Source organism: Anomaloglossus baeobatrachus, chromosome 2 (genome assembly GCF_048569485.1).
Source record: "Anomaloglossus baeobatrachus isolate aAnoBae1 chromosome 2, aAnoBae1.hap1, whole genome shotgun sequence".
NCBI lineage: Eukaryota > Metazoa > Chordata > Amphibia > Anura > Aromobatidae > Anomaloglossus > Anomaloglossus baeobatrachus.
In genome coordinates this window covers 238,707,713-238,726,287 of record NC_134354.1, presented here as the reverse complement: position 1 = coordinate 238,726,287, position 18,575 = coordinate 238,707,713, and the positions used below count along the sequence as shown (strand labels likewise).

The 18,575-nt window shown below is 47.8% G+C and overlaps 1 protein-coding gene across 2 annotated transcripts in view; it reads right to left on the bottom strand.

Annotated features, from left to right (window-relative positions):
* Positions 1-18,575, bottom strand: part of PFKFB2 (6-phosphofructo-2-kinase/fructose-2,6-biphosphatase 2) — a 65,569-nt gene that overhangs the window by 29,149 nt on the left and 17,845 nt on the right. For both annotated transcript variants that reach the window (XM_075333699.1, XM_075333697.1), the window contains exons 8-11: positions 17,493-17,617; positions 5,252-5,459; positions 4,935-5,081; positions 3,443-3,547 (exon numbers count right to left, since the gene is read on the bottom strand). In XM_075333699.1, coding sequence (XP_075189814.1) covers positions 3,443-3,547; positions 4,935-5,081; positions 5,252-5,459; positions 17,493-17,617 — 585 coding nt within the window. The remainder of the gene's footprint in view (positions 1-3,442; positions 3,548-4,934; positions 5,082-5,251; positions 5,460-17,492; positions 17,618-18,575) is intronic.

Sequence of the window (18,575 nt, the reverse complement as noted above, 5' to 3'; positions counted from 1 at the left end):
GGGAGGCTTTTCTTCAGCAGGGGCAGGGAATCTGGTCCTAGTGGATAGAAAGATGGATGGAGTCAAATACAGGGCAATCCTGGAGGAAAACTGCAAGAGACTGGGAGTAAGTTCACCTTATAGCAGGTCAATGCTCCTAAGCATCCTGCTAGGGCTACAATGGAATGGTTTTAATAAAAGCATATTCATGTGTGAATGGCCCAGTCACAGTCTAGACTAAGGGCGGCTTTGCACACTACGACATCGCAGGTGCGATGTCGGTGGGGTCAAATCGAAAGTGACGCACATCCGGTGTCACTTGCGATGTCGTAGTGTGTAAAACCTTTTTGATACGATGAACGAGCGCAAAAGCGTCGTTATCGTATCATCGCTGCATTCTCCGACATTTCCATAATGCCGGTGCAGAGACAGGTACGATGTAGTTCCTCGTTCCTGCGGCAGCACACATCGCTGTGTGTAAAGCCGCAGGAGCGAGGAACATCTCCTACCTGCCTCCCGGCTGCAATGAGAAGGAAGGAGGTGGGCGGGATGTTTACATCCTGCTCATCTCCGCCCCTCCGCCGCTATTGGCCGCCTGCCGTGTGACGTCGCTATGAGGCGGGTCGCCGGCCAGAGCGACGGTCACAGGGCAGGTGAGTGCATGTGAAGCTGGCGTAGCGATAATGTTCGCTACGCCAGCTATCACAAGATATCGTACCTGCGACGGGGTTGGGGACTATCGCACTCGATATCGCAGCATCGGCTTGCGATGTCGTAATGTGCAAAGCCCGCCTAAGTCCCATTGAGAATCTGTAGAAAGACTTGAAAATTGCTGTTCACAAACACCTCCATCCAATCTCACTTAGGTAGTGCTATTTTGCCAAGAATTGGCAAAATGTCAACCTCTAGATGTGCAAAGATGGTAGTGAAATACCCAAAAAACTTGCAGCAGTCACTGCAGTGAAAGGTGGTCATATAAAGTATTGACTCAGAGGACTGAATACAAATGCACTACCACAGTTTTCAGATTTCTATTTTTAGACTATTTAGAAAACCATGTATCATTTGTTATACACTTCTCATGAACTTGCTACTTAGCGTTGGTGTATCACATAAAATCCCAATATAACCCAGTTACATTTGTGGATATAATATGAAAACCATGGAAAAGTTCAGGGGGTATGAATACTTTTTGAAGGCACTGTATGAAAATATAGGCTATAGGCCTTTATTATGGGAATAGTAAAACTGTGAGCAGAATACAGGCCTCCATTACAGCACGTATTCAGTCTTTACATAGCAAAGTTGTGACTACCCAGGAGCTTACAAGCTGTAAAAATGAATGAAGTAAACTCCACAGTCCAGTTTAACCAAGACAGAAAGTTGTGGACACGAGGCAGTCTGATATTCCGGGACGTTGGCACTGTCTTAGGCTAATTTCACACATCAGTTTTTTCCAATCAGGCACAATCCGGTTTGTGCCTGATGAAACGGATCAGTCTCAGATTGGGAAAAACTGATGTGACTGATCCGGTAAAAAAAAACGATCCGTTTTTGTTTTTCTTTTTAAAGGCTGAGAGAGACTCCATCATCACCGCACATACACCGGCACTCCCGCACATCATCGCACATACACCGGCACTGCCGCACATCACCGCACATACACCGACATTACCTCAGTCACGTCACCGCTGACAGCGCGACTCCCTCAGTTGCTGCGTGGAGCTGATAGAGAGCGGCGGTGTTCTACGGCCGCTCCTGTCAGCTTCATGTAGCAGAGCTGAAAGCGTCGCGGGACCTCGTGTGGATTATGTCGGATGTGAAGGGGTATTTGGGGATTTTAATAAAATGGTGAAAGAAGTGTTTTTTTGTCCTTTATTCCAAATAAAGTATTTTTTTGGGTGTATTATTTTCACTTACAGGTTAATCATTGGGGGTGTCTCATAGACGCCTGCCATGATTAACCCCTTATTACCCAGATTGCCACCGCACCAGGGCAATTCGGGATGAGCCGGGTAGAGTCCCGGGACTGTCGCATCTAATGCATGCGGCAATTCCGGGTGGCTGCTTGCTGATATTGTTAGGCTGGGGGGCTCCCCATAACGTGGAGCTCCCCATCCTGAGAATAGCAGCCTTCAGGAGTGTGGCTTTACCCTGGCTAGTATCAAAATTGGGGGGACCGCACGTCTTTTTTAAATTATTTATTTTACTGCAAGATATAGACCCGCCCACCGGCGGCTGTGATTGGTTGCAGTGAGACAGCTGTCACTCAGCGTGGGGGCGTGTCTAACTGCAACCAATCATAGGCGCCGGTGGGCGGGGGAAGCAGGGAATACGAGATTGAATAATGAGCGGCCGGCATTTTCAAATCAGGAGACGCCGCCGGAGCAGTGTGAATGCCGTGCAGCGCCGGTGATCGGTGAGTGGGTGAGAGTGAGTGAATGAGTCAGTGAGTGTGAGAGGCTGGGGCCACACATGGCACTACTGCGATGCTCGCATGACACTCGGCTCGCGCTGGCAGCACAGCAGGAGCCGAGTATCATGCTAGTGTGCCTGCATCTGAGGTCCGACCCTGCGAGCAGACCTCAGCTGCGGGGGGGCGGGCAGGCTCTCAGGAGGGGCGTGTTGGCACGGAGGAGGGGAAGGTGGGATTTATCTCCCTCTCTCCTCCGTAGCAGGCTATTGCGACTCTAGCTCTGCACGCGTGGTACACCGGTGTACCGCGAGTGCAGTGCGATTTTTCTTTCGCCCAATTCACTTGAATGGGTGCGAGAGAAAAGAGTCTCGCATTACAGTCGCATCATGCTGCAATTGTTTTCTCGGTCCGATTAGGACTGAGAAAATAATCGCTCATGTACGCTGACACACAGGCTAGAATTGGTCCGAGGGGAATGCGATGTTTTATCGCACTCCACTCGCACCGATTTTCTCAGAGAATCACTTCTGGGCATGCTCAGAAGTAAAAACCGAATCCGGTACATGCTTCCGGCATTTGATGCATGCCACCGGATTCGGCGTGCATAGACTTTCATAATGCCCCTGGTGCGGCGCTGTGCGGTTTTTTTTACGAGACAAAAAACGTTGCATGAAACGTTCCATGCGGCCACCGCATTCATTAATTAAGCCGTATCCGGAAAAAGCCGGATGCAACGCAAGGTCGTCAGGCACAATCCGGTGACAATACAAATCAATGGGGATAAAACGGATGCTGTACTGGATCCGTTTTAACCGTTTTTTTCCGGATTGTGCCTGATTGGAAAAAACTGATGTGTGAAATTAGCCTTATAATGGCAGTAAGCATCTGTGACAGAGGAGGAACTCTGCTCCTAATTAATTATACCTTTTAGATTGTGTTCCCTCTTTGTCGTCAGGTAAAGATTACAGGGCCAGGGTTATCAAAAAGGCATGGTTTACATACAATTCTCTACCATCCAAGTGTCAGGTCACCATGCTTTGTACTCACCTCTCCTCCAGGGTACCGATAGAGATATTTATCCTGATCTCTCAGAGAAAACTCTTCTGGGAATTTCTCCTCTATCTCTTTATATGTCATTTCCTCACAGACTCCCTAAAAGAGCAGATAAAAACAGTATTAGAAATTTACCAGAAGAAGAGATCTGCCTTATGTGACCACAATTTGGGACAACAGATGCACAAACAATAGACCAAATCAGGGTCACGTATCATATCATATGCTCCACTTAAAGTCTACATGTAAAAATAACCATAATGTTCAGTACGCAGATTTGTTTTATTTTATTTATTTTTTTTTTAATACTGCATTTTAGGAATTATTTCATTTTTCTTTCTTAACTTTTTTGCATGTGGCAAGCTGTATCTTTTTAATTGTACCACTTAGGATTACTGTATACTCAAGGTACATGTAACTTCAATCTGTTAATCAGTAAGACTACGATGACTAGAAAAAAAAAGTTATTCAGTTTTGCTAGCTTTGCATCTAATTTTTTGAAATATTTATTATGTTTCTGCTTATGGCATTTGCGTTAGGGTTCATTAATTTTATATTACATTTGTATTTGTTTATTTTTTTTTTTTACTTTCTTTTTCTATAGCGCCCTCTGAACACTGGCTCAGCTCTACTCAGTGTAAGCCTCATCCGTAATACAAAAAAGATGACTGACCGGTTACTACACTCTGTGCAATGAAGTTGAATGTGCAGAGTGCTGTAGCCAGAGACAAAGTCTTCTTTTCTGATGTGCTTTGCAAACAGCAGTGTAAAGCCTCATTTAGGGTTCACACAGTGCGTTTTTCGCGGCATTTTTGAGCGTTTTTCGGGTGCGTTTTTGGCCTCAAAACTGCATGACTTTGCTTCCCCACCAAAGTCTATGAGTTTTTATGTTTGCTGTCTGCACACAACTTTTTTTTTTAAGCTGCGTTTTTGAGCTTAAAAAAAAAAAAAATGGACATGTCAATTCTTTCCTGCGTTTTTCTGAGTTTTCCCCCCATACAATGCATTGGAAAAACGCAGAAAAACGCAGAGATGAAAAACGCGGCAAAATGCAGCCCAAAACGCACCAAATCGCGGTAAAAACGCATGCATTTTTGCCGCTTTTTTTCCACGGGTGCGTTTCTGTGCGTTTTTAACAGCCAAAAACGCGCAAAAACGCAGCGTCAAAAAAATGCAGCATGTGCACATAGTCTTAGACGTCAAAGCATCACGGACATCTGAATGGGGCTTTACACTGACAGAGTAAAGCGGAGTCAGTGCTCAGAGCACAACAGCATAATGATTACACTGCTGAGCCAATACCTGCCTACTGAGCTCTTCTCACCACTGGATGAATTTACCACAGCAGCACAGATTTCACAGCTCAGAGCAGGACTGTAGTGGTAACTTTCTCCAGCGGTGAGAAAAGATTAAAATCAAATTCGTAATGTGAAGGCAGTGCCAATCCAGGTTATCAGACCCACATAGAGCATGACAGCTGACTTACTGCATCAATCTCATTGAGAATCTTCCACTGTTCGTAAGCCACCCCAAGAGCCTCTGCCGTCTGAATCGTCCTTTTCAGTTGACTGGTCCACACCTTAAGGTCTACAATTTCCTGCTCCTCTATGAACTTCTTTAGTTCCTTGGCATACTAAATGAAAAGAATATATTTCAGCAAGTATATTTCCACATGCAGGAGGCCCTTTCATCTAAATGTTATCTCCATTATGCCTATTCTGTGAAGATGTTGTCTGCTAGTCAATGATACAGAATTAATTTTCAGATCACCATCTTACATATTTATAGTAGAATTGTACGTACTTGTTTTCCTCGTGTTGAGAGTCCTGAGTCTCCTCCAATCCTCCCAGCTACATTGCAATCACTTTCACCGTGTCGGCACAGGTAGATGGTCCGTGGTTGGACGTGAATGTTCATGAGGTAGTAGACAATTTTACTTTGTATATAGTCTTGTACCTTGTTTACCAGGAATCTCTGGCCGACATTGATAACTTTTATAAGAGAATGGTCCCTATAGGGGAAAAAAGATAGTTATACATATTCAGTCAGAACACCAGTAAAATTTAATACAGACATGCAGGTGTCTCACAGCTTACTACATTAAACATGGATGGAAGCTACCAGAATAATTAGATGCATAGGAAATGGAGTATATACAATTTCTTGTGGACAACTTACATGGCCGAGGTGTGGAGATAACTGCCTGCAGATATTAATTAAATCATTGTCTATTTGCCACAGACCTGTCTGCCACTTTTTTGTGCATGTCTAAAAAAGACGAATGCTTCCAGGACTGAGCCCAGACAGATTTCACAGTGACTACATCGGTTTCAAACAAGTGAATGGCTCCTTCATAGTTCCTGTTGGAGTCTTGATTTTTGTGGATTCTGAAACAAACCCTGAGGTGTTTCTCAGCAAGGTAGTTGGCCAAAATCTCACGATACATGACCCTATCCATCCTCCCTTCAATACAGTGCACTCATCCTGTCCCATTTGCACTGCAAAAGTATGATGTTTCCACCCCCATGCTTCACGGTTGGGGCAATGTTCTTGAGGTTGTACTCATCCTTCTTCCTCCAAACACTGAGAATGATGCTGATACAAAAACGTGCTATTTTAGTCTCATCTGACCACCTGAATCCTCTGGATTATCCAGATGGTCATTGATTAAATTCAAACGGGCCTGGTCATGTGCTGGTGTGAGCAGGAGGACCTAGAGCGCCCTGCAGGATTTCAATGCATGACATCGTAGTGTGTGACTAACAGTAATCTTTAAGATTGTGGTCCCAGCTCTTTTTAGGTCATTGGCCAGGGCTTTCAGTGTAACTCTGGGCCGATTCCTGACCTTTCTCAGAATCATCCTTACCCCACAAGGCGAGATCTTGCATAGAACCCCAGACCAAGTAAGAGTGACAGTCATCTCATGTTTCTTCCATTTTATAATATTTGTGCAAACAGTTGTTGCCTTCTCACAAAGCTGCTTGCCTATTGTTCTGTAGCTCATCCCAGCTTGTGCAGGTCTTTGGTCTTGGCCATGATGGAGAGGTTGGGTGTGATTAATTGAGTGTGTGGACTGGTGTACTTTATACAGGTACCGAGTTGAAACAGGTGCAATAAATATAGGTAATGAGTGCAGAGTAGGAGGGCTTCTTAGCCCCTTCACTTCCGGGAGATATTCAGTTCTTTCCTCCCCTTCTTACAAGAGCCATAACTTTTTTATTTTTTGTCAATATTGCCATATGAGGTCTTATTATTTGCGGGACGAGTTGTACTTTTGAATGAAACCATTAGTTTTACCATACAGAGTACTGGAAAACAGGAAATAATTCCAAGTGTGGTAAAATTGCAAAAAAGTGCAACTGCACGATTGTTTTGGGCATCTTTTATTTACCACATTCACTATATGGTAAATCTGATGTGCCCTCGTGATGCCTCACGTCGGTACAAGTTCGCAGATACCAAACATGTATACTTTTAGATAAGTGGTGAAAATGAATTCAGAAGTTTGTCTAAAAAACAGAATTGCGCTTTTGTCACCATTTTCTGAGACCTGTGGCGTTCTCAATTTTTTGGACGTGGGGATCAGTGATGGCTTATTTTGTGAATCTTGAACTGGCGTTTCTAATTATACCATTTTTGTATAGATGCAATGTTTTGATCACCTGTTACTGCATTTTAAAGAAATGTTGCAGTGACCAAAAAACAATTTTGGTGTTTGGAATTTTTTTCACAACAGGCCATGTACTGATCTGATTAATTGATTTTATATTTTGAGTTCTGAAAGCGGCGCTACCAAATGTGTATTTTTTTACCCATTTTATTTTCGATGGGTTGAATTTTTATTTTTTAAAAAAATTTTTTTACATTTTTTATTTATTTTAATTGTCCTCCTAGGGAACTTTATGCCTGCACAGTCCAATCACCTGTGTATTTCTGCTGCTCAAAGCATCATCGCTCTGATCAGCAGAAATGCTCATCTCCTGTGGTGTCGGCACTCTATCACCTCTCACAGAAAGTGAGTTATGGCAGCATCAGCTGACCCTGACCCCTACCATGACAACACCAAGGCAATCACGGGGCCATCAATGGCAGCGGGGAACGGCGCTATCCCTTCCGTGGCCACTGTCAGTATTTGATAGCGTAATGTAAGAGGTTAACAGGTGCTGGAGCCTAACCGGAGGGAGGGGACCAAGGACGTACCAGTACATCCTTGATTGTAAAGGGGTTAAAGAAGAAACTAACAGGTCTGTGGGAGCCAGAATTCTTGATGGTTAGTAGATGATCCAATACTTATTTAATGCAATAAAATGCAAATTAATTATTTTAAAATCCAGATTTTTTGGATTTTCGGGTGGGGTGGGCGATTCTGTCTGTCACAGTTGAAGTGTACCTACAATAAAAATTACAGACCTCTCCATTCTTTGTAGGTGGAAAACTTGCAAATTTGGCAGTGTGTCAAATACTTATTTTTCCTGCTGTACTGGCAGGCACGGTACTGCTTAAGAAATGTGCCTCTGACTGTGGAGCCCACCTGACCAATGCTAAAGGAAACAATGGTTGTGCCCATTTCCCCTCTGTCCACCACTCCCTAGGTGAGCCACTAATTGTAATGCCCAGCTGACTAACGGGATCACAGGGGAAGGGGGGTCCAGCCACACCTACAGGGTTAAATTCAGTGCCCTGGGTCAGTGATTTCCTCTTTCCCTCCGGCTGCCCCCTAGAACCTTTTGTCCCACCCTCCCTCCCTTATATTCTCACCATCTTCTTATTTTATTTGTATTGTTTTCTTACCAGAATAATTGTATGTTAAATGAATAGAGATGAAACCCTTGTATTTCAAAATTATGTCACAGCGGAAAAGGTGGAGACGGGCAAAGGTCGTAACTGCTCGTTGACTGTTTGCCTGTCAGTCGCAGACAAGGTTGCGGCGACGAGCTCGTAATGACATTGAAGGGCCCTTCTCTACCTAAAAAATTAATAAACTGTGACCGACCTATTTTCACCCCATCAAGGCCTGGCCGTGTTTTCATTTGGGGACTGGTGGGAGGAGGGGAAGGCACCATTTCAGACACGCGGGTCTCTACAGTCATGTATGGCAGAGTGCACGTAGGGATTTAGTCAGCCAATAGGAAAAATTAGCCAAGATGTGGACCCACCATTGATTTTATATTGATGGCATGTTTTCAGCCTAGCGTATTAATGTTGTAGTACCAGAGAACCCCTTACATGTATCTTTATATAGATAAATGCTTCAAATGAAAAAAAGGGAATTTTGTTTACTTACCGTAAATTCCCTTTTCTTCTAGCTCCTATTGGGAGACCCAGACAATTGGGTGTATAGCTTCTGCCTCTGGAGGCCACACAAAGTATTACACTTTAAAAAGTGTAACCCCTCCCCTCTGCCTATACACCCTCCCGTGGACCACGGGCTCCTCAGTTTTGGTGCAAAAGCAGGAAGGAGAAAACTTATAAATTGGTCTAGGGTAAATTCAATCCGAAGGATGGTTGGAGAACTGAAGACCATGAACCAAAAGAACAATTCAACATCAACAACATGTGTACACAAAAAAACAACCAGCCCAAAAGGCACAGGGGTGGGTGCTGGTTCTCCCAATAGGAGCTAGAAGAAAAGGAATTTACGGTAAGTAAACAAAATTCCCTTTTTCTTTGTCGCTCCATTGGGAGACCCAGACAATTGGGACGTCCAAGAGCAGTCCCTGGGTGGGTAAAAGAATACCTCAATCAAAAGAGCCGAAAACGGCCCCCTCTTACAGGTGGGCAACCGCCGCCTGAAGGACTCGCCTACCTAGACTGGCGTCTGCCGAAGCATAGGTATGCACTTGATAGTGCTTCGTGAAAGTGTGCAGACTAGACCACATAGCTGCCCGACACACCTGCTGAGCCGTCGCCCGGTGCCGCAATGCCCAGGACGCACCTACGGCTCTGGTAGAATGGGCTTTCAGCCCTGAAGGGAGCGGAAGACCAGAAGAACGGTAGGCCTCGAGAATCGGTTCCTTGATCCAACGAGCCAAGGTTGACTTGGAGGCCTGAGAGCCCTTACGCTGGCCAGCGACAAGGACAAAGAGCGCATCTGAACGGCGCAGGGGCGCCGTGCGAGACACGTAGAACCGGAGTGCTCTCACTAGATCCAAAGAGTGCAAATCCTTTTCACACTGGTGAATTGGATTAGGGCAAAAGGAAGGCAAGGAGATATCCTGATTTAGATGAAAAGGGGATACCACCTTAGGGAGAAATTCCGGGACAGGACGCAGAACCACCTTATCCTGGTGAAAAACTAGGAAGGGGGCGGGCTTTGCATGACAGAGCTGCAAGCTCAGACACTCTCCGAAGTGATGTGACTGCCACCAGGAAGGCCACCTTCTGCGAAAGACGGGAGAGAGAGACATCCCGCAGCGGCTCAAAAGGCGGCTTTTGAAGAGCCGTCAGAACCCTGTTAAGATCTCAAGGTTCCAACGGACGTTTGTAAGGTGGGACCGTGTGGCAAACCCCCTGCAGGAACGTGCGGACCTGCGGAAGCCTGGCTAGACGCTTTTGAAAAAACACGGAGAGCGCCGACACTTGGCCCTTGAGAGAGCCGACACTTGGCCCTTGAGAGAGCCGAGGGACAAACCCTTGTCCATTCCAGATTGTAGGAATGAAAGAAATGTGGGTAAAGCAAACGGCCATGGAGGAAAACCGTTATCAGAGCACCAGGATAAGAAGATTTGCCAAGACCTGTAATAGATCTTGGCGGACGTTGGCTTCCTGGCTTGTCTCATGGTGGCAATGACATCCTGAGATAGCCCTGAAGACGCTAGGAGCCAGGACTCAATGGCCACGCAGTCAGGTTGAGGGCCACAGAATTCAGATGGAAAAACGGCCCTTGTGACAACAAGTCAGGGTGGTCTGGAAGTGCCCACGGTTGACCCACCGTGAGATGCCACAGATCCGGATACCACGACCGCCTCGGCCAGTCTGGAGCGACGAGAATGGCGCGACGGCAGTCGGACCGGATCTTGCGTAGTACTCTGGGCAGCATCGCCAGAGGGGGAAACACATATGGCAGTCGAAACTGCGACCAATCCTGGACCCGAGCGTCCGCTGCCAGAGCTCTGTGATCCTGAGACCGTGCCATGAAGGCCGGGACCTTGTGTCAGGTTTCCGGGTTTTCCAGTTCTCTTTTGAAAGAGCTTGCCCTCAGTTAACATGGAGTTTAATGTTCTGTTGCCCTACTTCCTGTCCAGCTGCTTAAAAGGCCGCCTCTAAGCCCAGTCCAGTGCCTGAGTATACTGCTTGCTGTGTGCTCCTGCTTTGCTGCTTCTACTTCCTGATTGCCTTTTGGATCTTCCTGAAAGACTACCGACCGACTCTGGACCATACCCGGTTTCTTCAAGCTGTGCCCGGACTCCGTCTGCCGTCTTTGATCAGCACGTCTGCCCGGTTCCTTCTGGTTCGTAACCACTCTGGACTATCATTCCGTACGGACACTCCTGGACTTTTACCACTTGCCCCTTGTGTCCCGGCTGCTGCGCATTTAGGCCTTCCGGGGTGATTGCCGGACAGTCCCTGTATAGGGGTTCGCTCTGGTGGTCTCCCTGGGGGAGTCCGGTGCGTGGCCCCGGGAATCCCCTTCGCTCCGTTTCGGGAAGGTATTTCGTGTGTGTGTTCTACTGTGTTTGTTCCGTTGTGTATCTACCGTGGTTACATGTTATAAACATCTTGTACCAAGAACTCGTCTCTGGTGGTCATTGCCCTAACGCTATCGAAATCCTCAGAACATACAATAGTATTACACCTTGTTGTTGTGTCGTGACACCATGAGATCGACGTCCGGCGTTCCCCAGCGGCGACAGATCTCTCGAAACACGTCTGGGTGAAGAGACCATTCCCCCGCGTCCATGCCCTGACGACTGAGAAAATCTGCTTCCCAGTTTTCCACGCCTGGGATGTGAACTGTGGAGATGGTGGAGCCTGTGACTTCCACCCACTGCAGAATCCGCCCGACTTCCTGGAAGGCTTGACGACTGCGAGTGCCGCCTTGGTGGTTGATGTAGGCGACGGCAGTGGCGTTGTCCGACTGGATTCGGATCTGCCTGCCCTCCAGCCACCGATGGAAAGCCAATAGGGCTAGATATACTGCCCTTATCTCCAGAATATTGATCTGAAGGGACGATTCTATTGGAGTCCAGGTTCCTTGAGCCCTGTGGAGGAGAAAAACCGCTCCCCAACCTGACAGGCTCGCGTCCGTGGTGACCACGGCCCAGGTCGGGGGGAGGAAGGATTTTCCCCAAGACAGAGATGTGGGTAGGAGCCACCACTGAAGTGATGTTTTGGTTGCAAGTGAAAGGGAGATGTTCTTGTCGAGGGAAGCCGAACTCTTGTCCCATTTGCGAAGAATGTCCCATTGGAGTGGCCGTAGATGGAATTGCGCGAACGGCACTGCCTCCATAGCTGCAACCATCTTCCCCAGGAAGTGCATGAGGTGCCTTAAGGGGTGTGACTGACTCCGAAGAAGTGACTGCACCCCCGCCTGCAGAGAAAGCTGTTTGTCCCGCGGTAGCTTGACTAACGCTGGCTGGGTATGAAACTCCATCTCGAGGTAAGTCAGTGATTGGGTCGGCGTCAACTTGGATTTCGGGAAATCGATGATCCACCCGAACTGCTGGAGAGTCGCCAGAGTGACGGTAAGACTTTGTTGACACGCCACCCGAGAAGGGGCCCTGACTAGGAGATCGTCCAAGTATGGGATCACCGAGTGGCCCTGAGAGTGCAGGACCGCCACGACGGATGCCATGACTTTGGTGAAAACCCGTGGGGCTGTCGCCAGGCCGAAGGGCAATGCGACGAACTGGAGGTGTTCGTCCCCGATGGCGAAACGCAGGAAACGTTGATGTTCGGGTGCGATCGGCACATGGAGATAAGCATCCTTGATGTCGATCGATGCTAGGAAGTCTCCTTGTGACATCGAGGCGATGACCGAGCGGAGAGATTCCATCCAAAACCGTCTGGATCTCACATGTCTGTTGAGCAACTTGAGGTCCAGAACGGGATGGAATGACCCGTCCTTTTTTGGCACCATGAACAAGTTGGAGTAAAATCCGTGACCACGTTCCTGAAGGGGAACGGGAATCACAACTCCTTCTGTCTTCAGAGCGTCCACTGCCTGAAAAAGTGCGTCGGCCTGTGCGGGGGGTGGGGAGGTTCTGAAAAAACGAGCCGTAGGTCGAGAGCTGAACTCTATCCTGTAACCATGAGACAGTATGTCTCTCACCCATCGGTCTTGAACGTGTGGCGACCAGGCGTAGCCAAAGCGGGAGAGCCTGCGACCGACCGAGGATGTGGCTAGGTGAGGCCGAGAGTCATGAGGAGGCCGTCTTGGAGGCAGTGCCTCCTGCGGCCTTTTGGGGGGCGTGACTTGGACCGCCACGCATAGGAGTTCCTCTGGCCTTTCTCCGGCCGGTTGGACGAAGAGGATTGGGGCTTGGCGGAGGGACGAAAGGACCGAAACCTCGATTGGATTTTTCTCTGCTGAGGTCTCTTAGGTTTGGACTGGGGTAAGGAGGAGTCCTTTCCCGAGGATTCCTTAATAATCTCAGCCAACCGTTCGCCAAACAAACGTTCGCCAGAAAAAGGCAAACCAGTTAAGAACCTTTTGTAAGCAGAGTCTGCTTTCCATTCGCGCAGCCACATGGCCCTGCGGACTGCCACGGAGTTAGCGGATGCTACAGCCGTACGGCTAGCGGAGTCCAGGACGGCGTTCATGGCGTAGGACTAAAATGCTGATGCCTGAGAGGTCAAGGAAGACACATGCGGAGCAGAATTCCGCGTGACAGCATTAATCTCAGTCAGACATGCCGAGATTGCTTGGAGAGCCCACACAGCCGCAAAGGCCGGGGCAAAAGACGCGCCCGTGGCCTCATAAATAGACTTCACCAAGAGCTCTGTCTGTCAGTGGCATCCTTCAGGGATGAGCCATCGGCAACAGACACAATGGACCTAGCAGCCAATCTAGAGACTGGAGGATCCACCTTGGGAGAGTGTGCCCAGCCCTTAACGACTTCAGGTGGAAAGGGATAACGCGTGTCAGTGTGCCGTTTAGCAAAGCGCTTGTCCGGGACCGCTCTGGGCTTCTGGACAGCGTCCCTGAAGTTAGAGTGATCAAAAAACGTATTGCGCGTACGTTTGGGGAATCGAAATTGGTGTTTCTCCTGCTGAGAAGCCGACTCCTCTGCAGGAGGAGGCGGTGGTGAGAGATCCAACACCTGGTTGATGGACGAGATAAGATCATTTACTTAAGGTCCAGTCACACTAAGCAACTTACCAGCGATCCCAACAACGATAGGGATCGCTGGTAAGTTGCTAGGAGGTTGCTGGTGAGCTGTCACACTGCGACGCTCCAGCGATCCCACCAGCAACCTGACCTGGCAGGGATCGCTGGAGCGTGGCTACACGAGTTGCTGGTGAGCTCACCAGCAACCAGTGACCAGCCCCCAGTCTCCTAGTTACAGCACACATCAGGTTAATTAACCCGATGTGTGCTGCAGCTAAATGTGCACAGAGCAGGGAGCAGCGCACACTGAGCGCTGGCTCCTTGCTCTCCTAGTTACAGCACACATCGGGTTAATTGCCTGATGTGTGCTGCAGCTATCTGTGCACAGAGCAGGAGCCAGCAGCACAGGCAGTGAGAGCGGAGGAGGCTGGTATCAAAGGTAAATATCGGGTAACCAAGGACAGGGCTTCTTGGTTACCCGATGTTTACATTAGTTACCAGCCTCAGCAGAAGCCGGCTCCCTGCTCACTGCACATTAGTTGTTGCTGTCTCGCTGTCACACACAGCGATCTGTGCTTCACAGCAGGACAGCAACAACTAAAAAATGGCCCAGGACATTCAGCAACAACCAACGACCTCACAGCAGGGGCCAGGTTGTTGCTGGATGTCACACACAGCAACATCGCTAGCAACGTCACAAAAGTTGTTCGTTACCAGCGATGTTGCTAGCGATGTTGCTTAGTGTGACGGGGCCTTAAGGCGTCCCCCTCAGGGGTATCAAGGTTAAGGGCGAAGTCAGGGTCAGAGCCCTGAGCTCCCACGTCCGCCTCGTCTTCCTGAGAGTCCTCAAACTGGGATCCAGAGCAGCGTGAGGAGGCCGGGGAAGAGTCCCAGCGAGGCCGCTTAGCAGGTCTGGGGCTGCGATCCGGACAGGAGTCCTCCGCATGGGACCTAGGGGCTATTCTGGGAGCGCGCTGCGGCGCGGATCGAGAAGGGCCTGGAGGACACAAACTAACAGGGACCGGGGCCTGTGAAGAGCCCGGTCTGGACTGCAATGCCTCAAGCAGCTTAGATGACCACTTGTCCATAGACTGTGCAATGGATTGAGAAAGTGACTGAGAGAGTTTCTCAGCGAAAGAGGCCAACGCCGGTGACTCTGTCCCTGCAGCCTGCTCAGGGGGAGCAGGGGGATCTACCTGAGCCGAGGGGCCCACAATTACCCTAGGCTCCGGCTGAGCAAGCGTGGCAGGAGTCGAGCATTGATCACAGTGAGGGTAGGTGGATCCTGCAGGCAACATAGCCCCACAAGAGGTACAGGCCGCGAAAAAAAATCTGTGCCTTAGTAGCTTTGCTCCTTGTGGACGACATGCTGTTGTCTCTTAGGAGAGTGACCACTGAGGGTATATGGGAAAAGGGTATATGGCCTTTCCGAACAGATATATATATCTATTATATATATATATATATATATATATATATATATATATATATATATATATATCACGGCACCTTAGGGGGACCAGCACCGGGTGACCGGTGTGGCTTACCAACCGCTCACGAGCAGAGTGTGTCCTCCAGATTCCCTGTCGTGGATCCCCCGGAGCTGCAGAGCATTGCTGCTGAATAGCATCCAACGGCAGAATGCTGCTCTCAGGGGGGGAGTGGAGCCGGGGGCGGCGCTAGCAGAGAGCAGGAATCTGGAGTCCCCAAGTGGTCAATGAGGGGGGAGGGAGACATGCAGGATGCTCCAGCCCTCAAGGCCAACGTCATGTCAGTAATCCCGCCCTTACCTCTGACAGGCAGGCTCGGGGGCGGGATTTTTCAGACTAGGCCGCGGCGAAGCCGGGGGCTAAATTTAAGGCCGCGCCCGACAAGCAGGCACGGTCGGCGCGGAAGTCCGCCGAAAAGATAACGGACGGAACCACCGCGGCTTCCAGGGAGCAGGTGCGACCCCTGTACAGTCCCCACATGAGGATACAGAGTACCTTCAAGTTGCAGGGCCCGGTCCCTGGGGATGAAGAAGCTCCGGTCCGGCAGGTTCCACCAGGGGCTGCGGAGGGAGCACGGTCCCAGCACATGGATGACCGCATAGGATCCCACTTCTCCCAGAGCCGCATAAGGGATGGTGAAGGAGACGGCATGTGGCTCCAGCCTCTGTACCCGCAATGGGTACCTCAACCTTAACAACACCGCCGACTTAGTGGGGTGAGAAGGGAATATGCCGGGGACCCCATCGGGGACCTCTTTTCTTCCATCCGACATAACTATGTATGAGAATGCATGAGTGGATGTGTGCCTCCTTCCACACAAAGCATAAAACTGAGGAGCCCGTGGTCCACGCGAGGGTGTATAGGCAGAGGGGAGGGGTTACACTTTTTTAAAAGTGTAATACTTTGTGTGGCCTCCGGAGGCAGAAGCTATACACCCAATTGTCTGGGTCTCCCAATGGAGCAACAAAGAAATATCCACTTAAAGTGTAACCGTCATTTTAATTTTTATTAAATAAAATCAATAGTGCACAAGAAAATAAGCAACTTTGTAATATATCTTATCTGACAAATCACCGAGATATGATAAATAGAAGAGGGAGGAGCTATGCATCTAGGCTCCTCCCCCTCCTACTATTTACATAGAATCTCATCAGCACCAGCTGCCATCTCCTCTCATATAGGGAGAGCGTAGGGCGACAGCTTAATTTAGCGGGTCCCCCTTAGCTCCACCTAACAACTATATTTAATTATCTGACTGGAGACTCTAGCCTAGTCAGGAACCAACTATCTAACGCTACTGTTTGTTTTTTGTTTGGTTCGTCCTTGCACTTATTCACCTGGATTTCTTGGTGGTGGACAACTGTTGGTCAGAGATAGGGACAGAGAGGGTCAGCCAACTGGAAAAGGGGGTTCCCTGAAACTTACGGCACCCTCCGTTGTCAGGAAGGGTGAGCAGAGGCTGCCAGACTAGTAATATTGATAAACTGTGGCAACCTATCTATCGCTATTCTTTCCTCACACTGAGCTATCTCTTGCTAACTATCACAAGCACTGTTTGTCCTCTATGTTTTTTTTGGAGAGAGACACTGCGTGTCCTTTTTTAGATTGCAAATTAAAGATTATTATTTTTTTAGAGGTATTGTTTTTGTGGTTTTTTGCATCTCTTCTCTCAGTAATGGGAAAGTATTCACAGAATACAGATTTTACCTCCGACTTGAGAATTTTGATAATGATTGATCAATTCTGGCAGAGAAAGAAGCAGATTTGTCTGATAAGATATATTACAAAGTTACTTATTTTCATCTGTACTATTAATTTCTGCAATAAAAATTAAAACAACGGTTATGCTTTAAGGATTTTAAAACATCAAGTGGAAAGATTGCATACATATAAAACATCTGATCATTTTTGCAAACACCCCAGGAGCAGAGATTACGGGGCAAATTTAGGTGTTTTGTTGCTGTTTTTTCACAGTTAGTGAGAAATCTGTGAACGCTTATAGCAAGAGATCACAGGTTCAGCATTTCTGCTTTTATACTAATATTTAACTTGTGATTACCCTTGAACCTGTTTCTAGGCAACATGTAAGGTATTTTACCGGAATAGGAGCCTTCCTGCTTTTTACAGCCCAGTACCTAGTAGAAGAAACGACCACTATACCTGCATACTAAGCCTATTTCCCGGGGTTCAGTACACAGATATATTCTATTTCCCAATGATCAGGCTTTTATATTATGAGACATTGCAAACAAGGAGCTATATATCATGTATCCTTTCCTCTTACTTGTCATAAGAATCTGGGTCCAGGGGCTCATAGGTAACTTTATAGCATTCAATCCTCTTAAGAAAATCATCCATCACATTCTCTCGGTCTCTTTCAGGGTAATCGGGGCTAGACACTTTCACCTCCTGTAATTAAACCAATAGTCATGTTACTACACTTCTAATCATTGAAACATTAAGAATGCAACACCGAGAAGGAAAAGTTGTGGTATTATGGAAATCACTGGATAGATAGGCATGTTAATGATATAGAAAGATGAAAAATGGATACAAAATTTTCAAAACATCTCAATGTATTCAGTATTGAGTATGACTGCCATGTGCAGAAATCCCCACACTTACAAGCATTAACATACTGATACCTGGCCTTGGTATTTCCCTTGTCATATCTTTAAACTCGTCAAGAGTTGGATATTGACTAAAAGGGCCACTTAATATGGTGGTCTCCTAAAAAGAGCCACTTCTTGGCTAGGTCCTTCCCGGAGGGATATCTGGCTATTTTCCGTGTCAAGACTCCTAACAGAGGCTCCACGGACCTTTTTTGATTTGCATACTAACAATGAGAATACTAATAGTTATCTAAGGAATACTCTGCCCCACTGATTGCACTTGGACATTCAAATCATCAAGATCCGCTGCTGGCAGCTCCCTTTGCAATTGCCCACCAATGACGTCCCTGATGTGCTCTATGGGAGACAAGTCTGGAGAAGCTGCAGGCCTTGGTAGAACATTTAAGCTACGTAGGTTGCTCACAGTAGCATGAGCAGTTGCAGCCTGGTGTTGTCATGTTGCAAAATGGCTCCTGTGACACTTTGGAGAAATGTCTGTACCACTGGTTCCACCACCAAATCAGTCTAACACAGAGGTGTCAGTGTACCTGGAATGAAGACTAAGCTTGGCCATCGTACATTGTCACCACACACCACGATCCTGGGAGCAAAATTCTTGTGGCATTCCCTTGTGAAGGCCTGTTCAAGGAGATTGAGATTAGAGTTAAGATCTATCTTCTTCAGTGATGAGTTCTACTTTTATCTTAGATGCAATGATAGCTGGAGATTGATCTGGAGACCACATGGGCAATCCC